The 16554-nt window shown below is 36.0% G+C and overlaps 1 protein-coding gene across 3 annotated transcripts in view; it reads left to right on the top strand.

Moving 5' to 3' along the window:
* Positions 1-16554, top strand: part of ANKRD28 (ankyrin repeat domain 28) — a 119136-nt gene that overhangs the window by 64154 nt on the left and 38428 nt on the right. For all 3 annotated transcript variants that reach the window (XM_027638994.1, XM_027638995.1, XM_027638996.1), the window contains exons 3-6: positions 1488-1566; positions 11793-11863; positions 14775-14975; positions 15752-15839. In XM_027638994.1, the coding sequence (XP_027494795.1) occupies positions 1488-1566; positions 11793-11863; positions 14775-14975; positions 15752-15839 (439 nt within the window). The remainder of the gene's footprint in view (positions 1-1487; positions 1567-11792; positions 11864-14774; positions 14976-15751; positions 15840-16554) is intronic.

The following is a 16554-nucleotide window of genomic DNA, read 5'->3' as shown; positions in this document are numbered from 1 at the left end:
CCAGGAGGCTGTCTCTTTTTATCCTACATGTGTAATCTGCAGTTGAGACATACTGGCAAGAAATTGGTGAGGTATTATGTGGTGCTAGTGGTAAGCAGGTAGTATTGATTCCTTAGGGTGCATCAGTGTCAGGTTTGCACTGCTCAATTTGGAATGACTTGTGTGTAATTCAAAAAATTCTGTTAGGAAACATGGTGAACTGTGTAGCTTTGACTTTTTCTGAGCAGGGACTAACAGGAGGACTAGGTTGTTTTGGGGCAAGGGGTTGTGTGTGTGATGATGTTTTCTTGGAGAGGGGTGGGTTGGATGTTCTAAGTTTTGGAGTTGTCTTTTATGTTTTAGAATAACTTCTTGGGTTTCTCCTGCCATGTACTTTAATTTTATTCTTGTGTGATGCTAGCTGTCAAATAAGGATTCACTGAATAAGGTTATTTTAGTAAGGGAGAGGAATGCTTTTCAAAATAAAATGTCAATAAAAAATGTGTATTAATTTTTTGATAGTCCGGACACAATAGTTGAATTAATATCAATGTCGTGTGACTTAAAGTTTCTTGCTACATATAATCTTGGTCCCTTGCCCCTTGAAACTCTACAGAAAAGATCTAGACATCTAAGTAGAGCTTAGGCTAGAACCCAGATGCTGACTGATTATCTGTCTCTTTTCTGATTTCTCAGCAGCCTTCCCTCAGAGAGCAAACTGGTTGATTCTTGTTCATTTTTATCACTCACTGTGATGTGATCTTATTTTTCTGGTTAAGCTATAAACTGATGCAGGGGAAAAGGCACTGATCCTGAAAGAGTTGAGGAATATTTTGTACTAATCTTTCAAAAGAGAATCTTCATCAGTATTTATTGTGTATGTCTAAGTAAGATCCTTGTACCTTCCAAAGGATGTTAGATCAGCGTGAACTAATTAAGAGTGCTGGGTGTTACTTGCATCCTCCAGGGTGTTTTTTGCAAGATAAATTGCATCTCTACCTTCTCTTTGCTTGTTTACAGTAAACAAAACAGTTGAAATTGGGTTTCAGTATTTTTGCCCCTGTGCACTCCAGCCTGTTTTCTATTAAAATAATAACTTTCGAAACTATCTTTAAACTTTGCAAAGAAAATGTTTTTTTACTAATTGTTGCATATGACATGACACACCATTTTACCAGTGTAGGAGAGACTCAAGTTCCTTTCTCTGGAGACAAGTGAATGGTGATTTATAACTGATGGGTTAATCTGAAGATGTGATGAGCATCTGCCAATCTATGTGTGTCAGAAAAACAGCAGTTGACTATGAAGGTGTTAAGAGCTCCCCTGGGAGAAGCATGCTTGTCTTAGTAAATGTGACTGATCTCTTAAGAGTAATTATGTTTTTTAAAATATGAAATGTACAATATTTGGAAGATGCACTTTTATGCAGTGTTTTTTCATAACATACAAAATGCTGAAACATATTTTTTTATTTTAAATAAAACCTTTTTTCCCCCCTCTTACCACAGGATAATGAGAAAAGGACCCCTTTACATGCTGCTGCCTATCTGGGAGATGCAGAAATTATTGAACTACTTATTTTATCTGGTATGTTCTGTTCCTGTTCATGGAAAAAAAATAACTCTATGCACATCCAAAGGAGTATTTATGTACATCTTGGTCTGTGTAGCTTTTATTGAGATATTTAATGTACTAGAAATTAAAGATGTTTGTACTGAAATTTTGGATTCCAGACTTATGAGTGTTTATAATACTGTGTAGTTCTGCTTTAAAATATTTCTTTGTAGAAAGCTTTCTCAGTTATAGCTATTTTTATTTGTAGCTTGATCAGCTTTCAATAGTTTAACTCTAATTTAAAGAATTTATAATGTATATGTTATAGGTAGGTGTTAGCATCATTGCTTTTGGTTCTGAAATGGCCTTCATAAAAACAATTAAATTTGAACATAGAAGATGGCATCCAGAGTTGGTTGTATCATTTTAAGTATCTTTGCCTGTTGGCTTAAATGCTCAGAATATAATTAGAATCAACTGCAAATGTTAAAATCTTATCTTTTTTTTCCCTATTTATTTGTACTAAGATAAACTGCAAGTTCTGTAAAACAGTATACCTTGGGTTTGGGGGTTTTTTGTCTTTTTTAAACAACTTAGAAAACCAAGAAACTAAACTAAAAACCTGAAGCAGAACTTCATGACTGAAGTGCTGAATTGATTCTTTGATCTTGGACAAACCTACCTGTTAGGTAGCTTGAGGCAGAATTCTTGATATGGAGCTTCAAGCTTGCATAGAAAGATTAAAACTTGTAGCAGTCCCATAGAACTGCTTTAATCTTCAGTCTGCCTAATTGCGTGCCTTACCTGTGCAAAACCGGCTATTTCCACTCCCCCATCAACCTTTAATAAAAAATTTGGGTTTAAGGAAGTGTCACTTAAAATTGTAGGAGTTCTCTTCCAGACTTTCAGTTGAAATTGCCAGGCATAATTTAATTTGTTATAATTTAGGCAAGTTTTAATATTTTTGTTATATATATATTACTTGTACTCTCTTAATGTAATTATCTATACATATAATTAATTAATATCACATTATTTGTATTTATATATCTATGTTATGGAAATACTTTATAGTAACAATTTGTCTGGAAGAGATCACTTTTGGAAAGGTAAAAGGTTTTAAAATCTGAAAAGGTGCTGGTTTTCCCTATCAAAAAGAAAAATAAGTTCTGGTGACCATTGAAAACATACAGTGACCCCTTTCAACAACTAAGAATGTTATAAACTTTGTAAAGTTGCAGTCAGCTACTTCTGAGGGTGAATTTTCTTTCTAGTTTGGGTGAACAGAGTCCATTTACCAGAACTGTGACTGAAGAAAATAGACCTCTCTCAGGCAAAGAGCTTATGGAAAGGAGCGAGATTCTAGTTCAGATGGGAATGAAATAAGATCCTGACTGGGGGATGGCAGTGGGAGAAGAAAGGTTAGTAATGCTATTTGGGCACATAGCCTAGGGTTAAGCATAAGGAAAAGTGGAGAACAAAAAAGGGAAGTGAAGCACTAAGAACTAGGGCTGTACGAGTAGTCCAAAGTTAAGCAGTTGCATGGAGCCAAGCTTGTGGGGTGCTGCAGTGTCTGCAGATTGGTAAGGAAGACTGGGAGGCATTGATACCTCTCAGATAGCACTTATTTAATGAAAATCAAGATTTGCTTGCAGCAAAACAATGCATTAGAAAGTTGCAAATCAAAAGCTTTGAAAGCTGTGGATTGTATAGGCAGTGTCAGTCCAACCTTGCTGCGCTCATGCGCTGTGCTGTGGACTTCAGTACACGTTGTGCCCTGCTGTAGAGGCACAACCTCCTGAAAGGCACAGGGAGAGGCTGCACTGGGAGTGAACCAGGGTGGTATGGTGAGAGATGCACAGGTAGGTATGAGTTGTTGACACATTTACAAGTGAATGAAGAGGGGCATTAATTGCAGGATGAAAGTGGTGTCTGGTGTTTAGACTGTTTGGTTTCAAAGGCTGTGTTATACTCGAGTATGAATCTATGTATTACCTGCTTGCAAGCAGTGGTTTTAGGCAAGCCTCTTAAACTAGGCTCTAAAAAGTAGTCACTAATTTAGTCTTCTTCATTTCTGAATGCTGGATTTGAAATCTTTGTGGTTAATGAAGTGTGAGCACTCAGCTGTATCAGAAGTGCTGACTAGCTGCTTCTCTGAGAAATCAGGTCTAGGTGTCTCAAAATGCACAAGCTAGGATTTGTCTTTTAACTCTCTTAATTGGAAGACAGGGAACAGAGGTTAAGTGTATTTATCCTCTCCATTTCATAAAGATAGGGAAAATTCATCTGTTGTGTTTAAGCTGGAAATCAAATCTCTCCTTTGAGACAGATGTGTAATGTTACATTTTGTCATAATAGATCAGCATTACAGAGCAAATAAAGAACATGTGTTACCACAGCAAGGTTTGAAGAACACTTGCTGTGTTGCAAGATCTCTTTTTGAACAATGAGGAAAGTAGTTTGTTGAATACATATCATTTCTGAACAACCATCTCCTCTGTACAGTAAATTTGCATGTAAAAATTGTCTGTGACTTTAATTGACCCATTGCAACATATGTGCACCAGGGATTGAATTAACTGTAGGCCACTTTCATCCTAGCATTTCTCACCTTGTGAAAACTTGTCTTTACAACTTGTAATGTCCTCTAACATAGCTTTGCTGGAATGTTATTAGGAACCACTTTACAGTTTTCCTGCTGTGCATGCAAGCTATCCTACAAAGACTGTTTGCTTTGTTTTTATTCTTTCTTCAAACTGAACCTCAAAATTACTTAAGTCAGTATTAATCTTTCCACTACTCTGTGGCTCTTACCTGATTCTTTCTCATTTTTCTCTATTCTTAAAGTGTTACCATCTTACCTACTTATAGTTTTTTAATTTGGATGGAATGTCTTTTGCATCCTGCTCCAGGGAGTTCACGTTGCTTTCGAGTGTGTATTTTGGATCACATGTTACTGTCACAATGTGTTTATATTACTTTGCTACAGACGTGAGCAACCCATATTGCACATACTGATGAAGCCTTTTTGCAGACTTTTGTGGAGTAAGGTTTCAGTCTTAGGAGCATTCTTAGTTAGTCTTTGAATTCTTGAGATATTTTCCCACCAAACCTTAAGGTTTCTGACCTCTCCTGTTATAGTCTTTCACCTGGGCAAGGGATCTGAAGGTGATGATTTGGCTACAGGCTCCAAACATCAAAGAGATTGCTTCAGTGACTCCAGTTTGGGGCTGGACATTTAGATTGCCTTTTGTTTTTTATTTTGGGATAGTGTTTTACTGAACACTAATAACTTGTCCCCTGAGGATGTGAATGTCTTACCAACAGATTGTCATACCACTGTGGTCTGTGGAAGTCTAAATGTTCAAATCATCTCTCACTGTTAGATTGTAGCTCGATAAGCAATTAACATTCCTAAGTTTGTTAGGTAGGGAGGTGACCAGTAAATAAAGAAGAGGCATGAAAATCGTTGTTTATAGCATCCAGAAGGATGGAACAGAAGTTTGTATTTTAGTCACTTGAGGATTATAATTTGAGAAGCATTTTCTTTCTTGTATTACTCTGGGAAGAGTTGTAATACTCATCACAATTGTATTTTTATGACCTATGTCCAGCTCTGCATCCTGGCGCACAAATACATCTGTCTGCTTTGCATAATTGTGCTGACTTTAATTGTTTAAATGTTGGCAAACTACTGACAATTAGAAAAATACAATAATTAAGTTTTAATGAACTGAACGTCCAACTTTTTGTTCTTTGCAAGAAGCGGGGACTAAAAAAATCAAACCCTTTTTAAGTCCTGCATATGAACTTCTATTCTCTCTGTTTGTCCTACAATGTTTAATGCCATCGGAGTCTACTCTGCTGGGAAGTGACATGTGAGAAGCAGAACAGATTAATGTGATCACATAATGTGTTCTTGTGATTACTAACTTTTTCCATTTGTTTTCTTTACAATACCACACAAACTATTATTGCTTTCACTGAAATCAACGTAATTCATAAAAATTAACATTTGAATTGTTGGTTGTTTTCTTTTGAATAGATTTAGTTACTATATTGCATTGATACTTTAATACTAACACAACACATTTCTGTTTGTTTAACCCAAAATTTTCTCTGCATGAAGCTCAGTGTTACATGAGTGTGGCCAAACTCAATCTCATTAAGGTTTGGCAACCCATGAGTTTTTGTTTCCTCTGGGCCAGCTGGAAAATGTAAGAATCTTCCTGATACTGGAAAACTATCATTATAGTAATAACAGATTTTGGAAGACAGTAAAGGCCCTCCATTGTTACGGAACTCTACCTGTGTTTTTTTAATTCTGAAGCTATGCGAGTATTAAAAATCCATGCAATGACAGTCACACAGCTCAGCTGTTGGAAGGCTGTTGCTGCAGAATCCCAGCTGCATGAAGCTCCCTTTGTTTGGATTGCAGATGCACCCCCACACAGAAGACGTTTCACAGGGGCTCCTTTTACGCTGGCTGTATCTTTCAGCCACTTCCTCTTCTTTTGACCGTGATACTGTCTGACATTTTCTTTTTCGAGCTGTCCTAACTTCCCCCTGGCAGCAGTAACAGTCAGTTGCTGTGAAGAAAGTAGCTCTGATGCTCTTTAAGAGAAAAAAATTAAGCTGAGTTAGGAAAAGGTAGAAGCATTCAGTAGCTTGGGGAGTCAGAGGACCTCCTGTTGCTCTCTGAAGCTCGAGGAGGTGGTGGCTGAGAAGATGTGGCAGAAACTGTTCTGAAAGGAAATTAACTTCCTATATTGAAAATCAGTAAAGTCTTGGAAGGATGACTTTGACTTGATTGTGGGTTTCTTCTCTTTTGTCTATCTTCATGTGTTTTTTGTTTTTGTGGGATTGTTTTGGGGCAGTTTTGTTTGTTTGTTTCTTAAACAATAAAATGAAAAACTGTTGTTGAAGAAGCATCATTGTGGCTGGTCAAAAGATTCCAGTCCTGTTCCTTGCAGATTTTTTGTCACTGTTCTAGATCCCCTACTGTGCGTTTAGCCAATAAATAACAAACAGCTTTCTCTCAATAAGGTCTTATTCATTATATTTGCAGCAATTATTTTGCAAATATTCAAGTTTTCAATAGGAAATTACCCTCAATTTCTATTACGGATTGTTCCAATTCATATCTCAAATCTTCTTTTACTTCAAAAACTTCTTCTGTATCTCCTCCTGGCTGTTCACATATTTTTCTATCTAAGGAATAGTATTCTTCTCTATCTGTTTATTCCTCAGTGTAGTCTGAGAATTTCTGCTTGCCAGCTTAAGTGCTTCCAAGGTCATTGTCTCTAGATAAAATAGTGGATCATTTAAAAGGAAAAACTTCTGAAGCTATTACTGGCTGTTAGGAAAAATAACTAAATAGCATCTAATTACAGTTGGACTGCTGGTTACTCTCGGTGATTTATACCTGAGATTTTCCTAATTTCTGAGGGTTATTTCAGTATACTAGTTGTTAAGACAAAGCTTGTTACTTTCTTAAATACACTCTGAAGATCTTATTTACATGTTTTACTCCTAAATAAACATTTCAGAGCTTCAAATACTGGGTGTCTGTATTGCATAATTGAATGAAAACACTTTTGCTTTCTTTGCTTATATTATGATATTGTTCAGTCCTAGCACATCTTGTACAATAACAAAGGAAAATACCATTCTTGGAAGTCTAAAAATACAGACTGCAAACAGAACAGTGGAAGGCAATTCAGTACTTAAGTCAGTACTGTGAGCAAAGATGAAAATGTCATGTCAGGTCTGTTGTATTTCTTTTCTGGATCTGTTTCCAACCAGTGGCACGCAGATAATGCAGCCACTGCATTCATTAGTCTTCTGAGGACATTTACGAATAGGAAGAGTTCTGGTGCGGAGGAACTCAGGAGGAGAGTCACAGAAAAAGTTCTTAGGAGAGAAACAGAGGTGAAGTGAGAGACATGGCTATGTAGTTGTATGGCACTTGATGGGTGAAGGAGGAGGTGTGTAGTTGCTCCTTGCAACATTTTCTGCCCAGTCATTCCTTGCCTGTCTCTCCAGGGGGTGATTGCAGTGCTAGCTCTTACTTGAACATAAGGACATGGACACCAAGGAGTAGCAATCGGAGTGCAGAAACATATGTCCAGGAATTGGTGGCTAATAGCACATTTAAATATGCAACTGTCAGATACAGATTGATAGAATTAAAACCTCCATGATCAGTCTGTAAATCAGCGTATGTATTCAGTTGGAAAATGGGCCTCTTGAAGCATAAACTTGCTAAATGTAAGCATCACTGAGGTTTTCAATAGCTTCTGTGCTATATTTATTAAATAAACGTCTTTCTAATTGTCAGTCTTGGCAGTGCAACTTGGCAAGATGAAAAGTATTACATAATTTTCTTCCCTCATCTCTGAATTTTACTTCTCTCTCTCTCATTCCTCCTACCCCCGCCTTTTACAGAGCAAAAGTCCTGCTTTTATATTTGTCTAGGTGTGTAAACTTACTAGGCTGTACTAGCCAAATTGGTGGTGAAAGGAGTGATCTTGAATGTTTTGGTTTAGTGCTCCAATGTGGAAGAATAATTTGGTTTGTTTGGAGGGTTCACTTTTAGGTGAGGGTCATTTACATGATTGGCTCTTAAGTTCAAGTTGACTATCTGTGTTGCAGTATTGTGCTTGATCTCACTGGCAAGCCCCCTAATCCTTTTCCTGCAAACTCTATAGCATTAAAAGAAGTGAAATATAAAAAAATTTTACAGTGAACAAATAAATATTTGAGAGGTTTTAATAAACTTTTTAAGACAGGTCCCTGAAGTCTGGAAGTGTGGTAAGTGGGGGGGTTGTTTGGGGTTGGGGTTTTTTTCCGTTTTGCGCACTAGGGATCGAGATACGCTGTGCTGTGCTTTGAAAGAGCAAACTGCTGCATAACTGGCATTTGAAATGTGAGAAATGCCCTGGTTAACACGTCAGCGGGTTGGGCTTCATGGAGATAATATTGCATCGGCAGTGTTGTGCAGTGAGTTATACACATACATGTGTTCGAACTGTCTTTAAGTAAACCATGAAACAAATCACCTTAAAGCAAAAGTTATTTGGTAGAGGTGTAATATATTTTTCTAACATTTATTTGCAATGGTCTGGATTAGAGCATTACCTCAGATAATCAAGGTTGTAAACTCCCTCACTGTTCTGTGGTAGGACTGAGAGGTTTGAGGGAGCTTTATGACCCTTCAAGAGCGTCTGAAGGGGGAGGGAGGAACAGTAACATTTTCCCTAAATCATGTGCTAGGGAGTAAAGAACAGCCTGGAGGGGGATTATGTCCTCAAATGCAAGGCTGTTTGGAGAAGCTCTTTTATGAAATTCAGATTATTTTTGGCAGCATGGCTTCTTAGAGAAATTTGAGGGCAAAGTAATCTCTATGTTAATTGAAAAATATTTTATTTAATGTATCTAGAGACGTAATCTCCCAATTCCCACATTAATAGTGCACATGTGTTTTTTCCTAGTACATTTGTCCTGTTTATTGCTTAAAAGCTTTATCTTTCAATATAACAATTTTACAACCTCTTTAAGAGTTTTTCTTACGGAGGAAAAAGCAAGCTTGGTGGTCTTTCTTAAGTCCATCAGAGATTTAGATTTGTTGTCAAAAATCAACTTTGTTTTTTTCGTTTGTCAGAGAATCTACAAAATTTTTTGTATTTAAAAAGTTAGCTTATGTTAATGTCTATAACATATTACACTGTTTTAATTATGGGATGTGGTAGACCTAGGCTTTTTTGTTTCTTTGACAGAAAGACCACATATGGGATGGGAAGCAGATACTGCTGTGTTTTGTTCTTTTGAGAGGACTGTGTTACTTTTAGATATATCACTTAAAATTTACTTAGACATTTCTTTAGCTAATGCTGATTTCCTTTCATATATTAATTTCTTTTCGTCTTAGCAAGTGTGATTAACTTACCACTGGGAAAACCTTTTGTACAGTATCTTTTTGCATTTATTCCTTCTCTCTTCTGGTGCAGTTTTTAAGCTGTGTGTTAAAAGTAGCAGAAATGTCAATAAACACCTTATCTGAACACATAAATGCTGCTTGGACTCTAAGCACGTTTCACTCAGAGCTTGAGCTTAGGTAACTGTCACTTTGGAGTGGAAACGTGCATTTCTCCCTTCTGATGGGCATAGTGCTTCTCCTGTCTTGGACTTTATTACCTGGATGCATCTGGCCTGACCTCAAGTCTTGCAAATTCATTTTCCTGAGGAAAATCAGGATGGTAATTAATGGCTTAGTAACTCCCTTAAGTTCTTTAAAATGCTTTAAAGACATTTGTATCCTAAAATTAGAGATAGAAATGAGACTGAAAGTCTTCATTCCTTGGTTGTTGGCTAGATTTAAAGTCAGTTGGCTCTTATTTTTGTCTCTTCTGCTAAAAACAAGGTGAGGCCAACAATTACCTGGAAGACAATCAAGAATTACAGATACTTTCAAGATACATTAATTACATTCTCACTGATCATTACTTCATTGTATTTGTGATTTCATTCATCACTTACTGCCAAAAATCGTAAGACGTTCCAGGTGACTTTTAGAATCCTTGAATTCTTTTTTTGCTTGAGTTCCGTGCAGAACTTGATGCAGTACATTGTTGTGGCACATGATGTGATGAAGTACACCACTAGATCCTTAGGACATTTGACAGAAGCAGATATTTATGGTATGATGAAGTCTCTTAAACTTTTGTTAGATTTGTGGGAGTTTTCTTCAAATGGACTTGGACTTTCTTCCCTTTTCATTGATCTTATTTTTCAAAAATTTTTGCACTTGGAAAAATAGAATGACATCCAAAGCTTCCGAAATTTAAATAAGGAAAGATGGAAATCCCTGAAATTGTAGCCAGCAGTTAGAACCTCAGGCTTTGTCTAGTGCTTGGAAGACCTAGGATCTAACTAGGAGTTTGGATCCTACAGCAACTTCCGTGTTCTGTTCTTAGGACCGAAAGGGATGGATTGACTAGAAACTCAGGAGAATTGACTTCAGGTATTTGGTTTGGTTATTATATGCAACCATGATTCTGTACAGACTGCCTGGGTTGTTGGTCAGGTCGTTCAACTTCTTTGCTGGTGCAGGTCTTGGAGCAAAATACCCTGTCTCTCAGCTGAGTGTCTTGACCAGCAGCTTGTTTGGCATTTGGTGTCCGACTGGCCTTCCATCCTCTTCTGTTCCTGCATAGGAAATATTACAGTTGGTTCTGACATAACTGACATATATTTAGCCTGAGAAGTCAATCAACTCTGATCATGTAGCATTAATGTTACTGGATGATTCTTTCCAACAGTATTTCCAAACTGTTTTTTCAAAAATGTAACATTGTGTCTAAGCTATCCCTGTAAAATCTCAGAAGTTTTGAAATAAAGATGGATAAATTTCCACTCAAGGTATAAAAAAACCTACAAGGTTATTTATATATGTGTGTGTGTCAGTAAGAAATCAAATTATTAACTTTAATCATTAAGTTTTCTTGTTTGGTGGAGCTCACTGGAAGTTAAAATGTAATTCAGCTGCTTTCCTTCAGGGAAAAAAGTTCCCAAGCTCTTCTTTTCTTTTATTATTAAGAAAAAAAATTAAAATCCAAACCCAGGTTTGTGTCCCTTACAGATGTTTGTGCAGCCTTGTTTCCTGGGGACAAGAATGGCTCTTTCTCTAGAATGCTTTTGGAAGTAGAGAGGTGTGGCCATATCTCTCTCATGAAGGGAGGACCAGGACATCCTGGGGTGGGCTTGGTGAAGTGGTGAAGCCTTGTTCCCAAATTCCCAGTAGAAGAATCATCCTCATTCTTTACACCTTTGCATCAGACGTGCCAACCACAAGGAAACTGGAGGCATGGGGTGTAAGCATAGCTTCTTTCTCTGTTTTAGTGGAGAGTTTCAACTGTGAAAGTATGACATTTTTGTTGCTGAATGAAGGCAAGGAGTTAATTTTTCTTACGCAACAGCCTTTTATGTGGCTTTGGAAGTGCAAAAGAATATAGAGGATGACCAAATGTAAAAATATGAGTATCCTTTGATGTGGAAGAGTATTACAGTTACAGTGTTAAAAGAACTTTCCTCAAAGTGTTGGACGTCAACTGGAGAAAAGATCCCTTTCCATTTTTTGCGTCGTACTGTATTAGTGAGCCTAGAATAAATAACTTCCAATAGGTCTATCTCTGTTTTTGAAAATGTTTGTCATCCTATAAATACATTTTAAATTTCTGTTACTTTATTTTTTGTTACAGGAGCTAGAGTTAATGCCAAAGACAGCAAATGGTTGACTCCTTTACACAGAGCTGTAGCATCTTGTAGTGAGGTATGTTGCTCTTTGTGACTGCTTTGTTTTAAAATAAGGCATCTCAATTACCTTCTGTCCGATGTTCGTTTTTTAAAAAGTGAAACTACTCCAAATGTTTGGAATTGCAGAACGTTTTTGTAAGTTTATTTAACCTACTGAGGGTATGTATATATGTATAGCACTTGCCTGAGCAGGAAGAAAGGGGAAAAACTGTAAACTGACAGTTCTGAGCTTTACTCTCTGCAATTTCCTTAGCAGAGGATGCTACACACAATGTTCTCAAGTTCACTTTACTTCTAAGGTAACCAGAATTGTTTGGCATGAGGGAATTAGAGATAAATTAAGATTTAATAGTTTTTACAACATCGTCTTTGCATTTCTTTGGTTTTCTTACATGCTTGGCTGTTCAGGCATTGAAGAAATAAATGATTCTATAAAGGCCTGCAAATCTCTGTTGTTTTTTTTAAAAAAGTGATTAATTAATAATAATAGTATTGAACATCACTTTAAAAATTATAAGTGAAATATAACATGTTTCTTGAAGTCTACCAGTTACATAGTTGTGAGAATATAATAATGTAAGAAATTACTTTGTTATTGTTTCTCTATTGTGGTTGTCTTAATAAAAAATTTAAATGCCTGTAGAAGATCAAAACAAACAGAGAAATGCTGAGCTTGTTATGTAGAAGAGTTTATGCAAAACTCTCTCCTTTGAGATCCTGAGTCAAAATGATGCTCATTTCAGTACATGTCAAGTAAAGATTTTTTATTAGTAAATTTTTGTTTGAGAAGATAGAAGTGAATATTTTGGTTTTGACAAGCATTGAACTTGAAGTATTTGATCCACAAACTATCTAAACAAGCCTTGTTTCAGTTTTTGCTTTTGAATTCCCTGGATAAATGGCAGTATTTTGTCACTAGAATTAATAGCTAAGTTATATGGATATCATGATATTAAAAACAGCGTTTGAAAATGAGTCTTCAAGGGTGCCTTATTCCCAAATGCTATTTGTTCTTGAGATATTTTTAGGCTGCTCCTTTGGGAGCTGACCGAAGCACTAAATGCTGCATTCTTCAGAGCTGAGGAACAATAAAAGCTCTTTACAATAGTAATGCTTGCAGAGAGGAGTACTGCAGACAAACTGGGCCTAAATGATAACTTCAAGAAATGCAGCAGTGGTCATATTTTTTTAAATGTGGAAGATTTTAAACAAAATGCTAACCAAAGGCAACCAATACACGTAAACCAATCAGACTATTTACCCAAAAGCCAATGATAGGGGCTTGTCAGAATTCTCTATTTATAAACACAGTGAGTCATAGGGGCCCATATACGTGGTTGATACATATAGGCATCGTTTACCAGCTGACAGACATATATATATAGGTTTGGGGCTTTAGATGAAAAACTGTGATGAAAAAGCTTGATAATAATTTCCATAAAACATCTGGATTTACTTGTTAAGTAAGGACAGCTGCAATTAAACAAGGACATTGAAACATACAAAATTGCTGGAATTATGGATTTCGCTGTCAACTGTGCAAGTTAAGGCAACTTCCTGTCAAGACAGTCACATTCTAGGCCTTTATATTTTTGTGCACCTGGTGTACATTGCAAATTAAAAAAAAAAAAAAGAAGCCCTAAGTAGATTCACTAATTCTATTAAATTCGTTAGTTGCATATGTGCTTAAAAATGAGATACATTATTTTTATACTAATATTATTGTGCTTCCTTCTGCAAAAGAGGTAATAGCTGTTCTAAAATTTCCTTGTTCTGATTATGGTATTTCCTAATATTTGGTTTTGAAAAGACAAGACTCAAAATATAATTAGTTTTTTTAAGTATTTTATCTGCTTCAGTTTCTCATAGAAGAGTTATTCCATTTCTCATTTAAATTATAAACCTGTGATGCCATATGTTCACTTTTATGTTTGTTCCTATTTTCTTTTTTATTGACAGTACAAGAAATTTGAACACTTTAAATATAATTTATTATAATATAAATAGAATCAAGAGTTACTTAGCATTCTGCTCATAGCTGAGAATAACACCTAACTGTTATACCACTGTAATTCAAAATTTCTAGTAACAACTTGTGGTAACATGTTTTAAGTTAAAAGTGGTAATCAATTATTTGTGTGCTCAGTGACTAAGTTGGCAGTCACCAAAAGCAATTAGTGAATTGTGGGAAGGTCACACAGTTGGTGTAAAATGCAATACTCATCATCATGTTGATATTGCCAACAGATTTAATTTTTTATGCATTCCAATTGGGTGCACATATTTTAATAGGTTTTTATTATCTTCCTGTAAGAATTACAGTGTAATTTGTCAATTTTTCACAGCTTGTAATTTTAACACAAGGAAATGAATAATCTTTTTGAGAGATGGAATTCAGTGCAATATTTTAAAACGTTTTTCGGGAGTTTTGCAACAATGTATGATGAAACTTTTTGTGACCATGCTCTGTTTTATCTGCGGTTTCTAAATGTACGTTTAATAATCTGGGGGTTTTGCCATTTCTAGACTTTGACAGTTCAAAACTTTTACTTGGCAGATTGATGAAAATTCATTATGAGTTCACAGTACTTCATTTAACCTTGGCAATGGAAGAAGTCCTGAGTTGGTTAATTGAGCTTTGGAAATCAGTTGTGATGACAAAACAATTTGCCAGGTGGCATAAGGAATTGGATAAAAGACCTGGAAATGGTTGATTTGGTTGAATCCTGTAGGGGGTATATTACTCACGTTCATGAGAACATCCCGAAATTTGGATTTATAATAAAGTACAAATCTCAAAGTGTTGCGATTATGTTTATAAATGAACAAATTGTAAAGAGTTATATTCCTATACTGTCCTTAAATCTAAGGCTGGCATTTTAGATCTTTACTAAGGGGCTTATTTTTTTTTTTGTAAATGCTTTCAGGATGCTGTTCAGGTGTTGTTAAAGCATTCAGCAGATGTCAATGCTCGTGATAAAAACTGGCAGACACCGCTACACATAGCAGCTGCAAACAAAGCTGTGAAGTGTGCTGAAGCTTTGGTGCCTCTCCTAAGCAATGTAAATGTGTCTGATCGAGCAGGCAGAACTGCGTTGCATCATGCAGCCTTCAGTGGACACGTTGAGGTAAAAGTTAATTTTCTTAATTTGTTTTCCACTCATCATTCTGTCCCTCACATTTTTGATGTTTAGTTTCTCAGTTTAAAATCATGTCTCCCTCATCCCCTCAAAAAAACCCAAGTCCTATTTTGTATTTGAATTTGTCTTTTGTTTGCATCTCTGTACAGAACAGTTGTGGAAAATAAATGTTACATCATCAAGTCGGAAGGTTATTACAGATTTCACTTTTCTTATGACAGAAGGAAATTTGCTGAGATAAGTAGAGTTAAACTAGTAATGGGTAAATTAAAAATGGAAAAACCAGGATATTTTTCTATTCAGTAAATAGTGGACATATGGAAAGTGATGTCACTGAAAAGTGGAGAAAATACATGTAATAAGCTCTAACTCGCCTAATATTGAAGCTTTGAAAAATGACTGCTGAGAAATTCCCATTAATTGCATGTAGGTAATTGGAGACACACTGGAAATTGACTTGCTTTTGGGGATTAGCTTTAGTGAATCCCTTAGTAATAACCTGAAGATTTGAAAGATTTCACAGCTTTGCTATATTAAACTGAGAAATGTTTTTGTTGACATCAAGTTTTGTGTTCCTTACAGTCGCTTCATTATTGCTGCCAGGGTGTGGCAGCCAGTTTTTTCAAGCTTATGGAATATTCAAAACCCAGCATATTTAAATCCTTTAGAAACACATGTATTTAGAAACACGTTTCTTCTATGATTTTCTTTTTTCTAAGCAGAGTTTCCCATTATGAATAAAAGATTTCTCTACTTTATTTTAGATGGTCAGCTTACTGTTGTCTAGAGGGGCCAATATTAATGCATTTGACAAGAAAGACAGACGAGCTATACATTGGGCAGCATATATGGGTATGTACATATTTCAGTTGATTACTATTTTGTTAGTAAAAAAAAAAAAGTCACCTTATGTTTAGTGGTTTTATATATTTCTAGGAAAAATTTGCATTGTAAGCATTGAGGTTATTGTGCATCTGCCAGAAAACCATTAACAGTATAGATCAAATTGCCTTGTAAATGTGTTTTTTGTGCTGAGGAAAATCAATTTGTTTGAGTAAGAAAAGTGAGGTAGGTAATTTTGTTGTTTAAAAAGGAGGAACTGTGTTCTTCAATCAGAGAGTCTAATCACAGGTGAAAAATTTTGCAGTAATACTAAACAAAAAGTAAACAGTTAATACAAGGGGCACCTGAATCCAACCCTGGGGGTTGGATTTCAGAAGAATATTTCCTCCCTGAAACTGCAAATTCTTGCCTTGCCATTCTTATTCCAGGAATGGATAATTATTATTCTCATGACCTTGATCAATGCACTGGCAGTACTGTCAAGGTAATGTCCTTCATTGTCTTTTATCAGACTTGAAAAGACTTGAATGTGCCAGTGAATTATGAAGTGATCATCACAACATTAATGCTCCTAACTTATAATTTGAAGCTGGACGGTATTGCACTTCAGATACCAGTTCTTGAAACCCCCGAAGTTAAAGAGCATTCCTCATTATTGATCCAACATGCTTTGCAATATTTTGCATTAGTATTTTTCATGTACTTATATCTGCAAAGCAACATC

The sequence above is a fragment of the Corapipo altera genome, unplaced genomic scaffold, assembly GCF_003945725.1.
Source record: "Corapipo altera isolate COAL_440 unplaced genomic scaffold, ASM394572v1 44, whole genome shotgun sequence".
Lineage (NCBI taxonomy): Eukaryota > Metazoa > Chordata > Aves > Passeriformes > Pipridae > Corapipo > Corapipo altera.
Note: the sequence above shows the minus strand (reverse complement) of the source record. Positions and strands in the feature narration are given on the sequence as shown.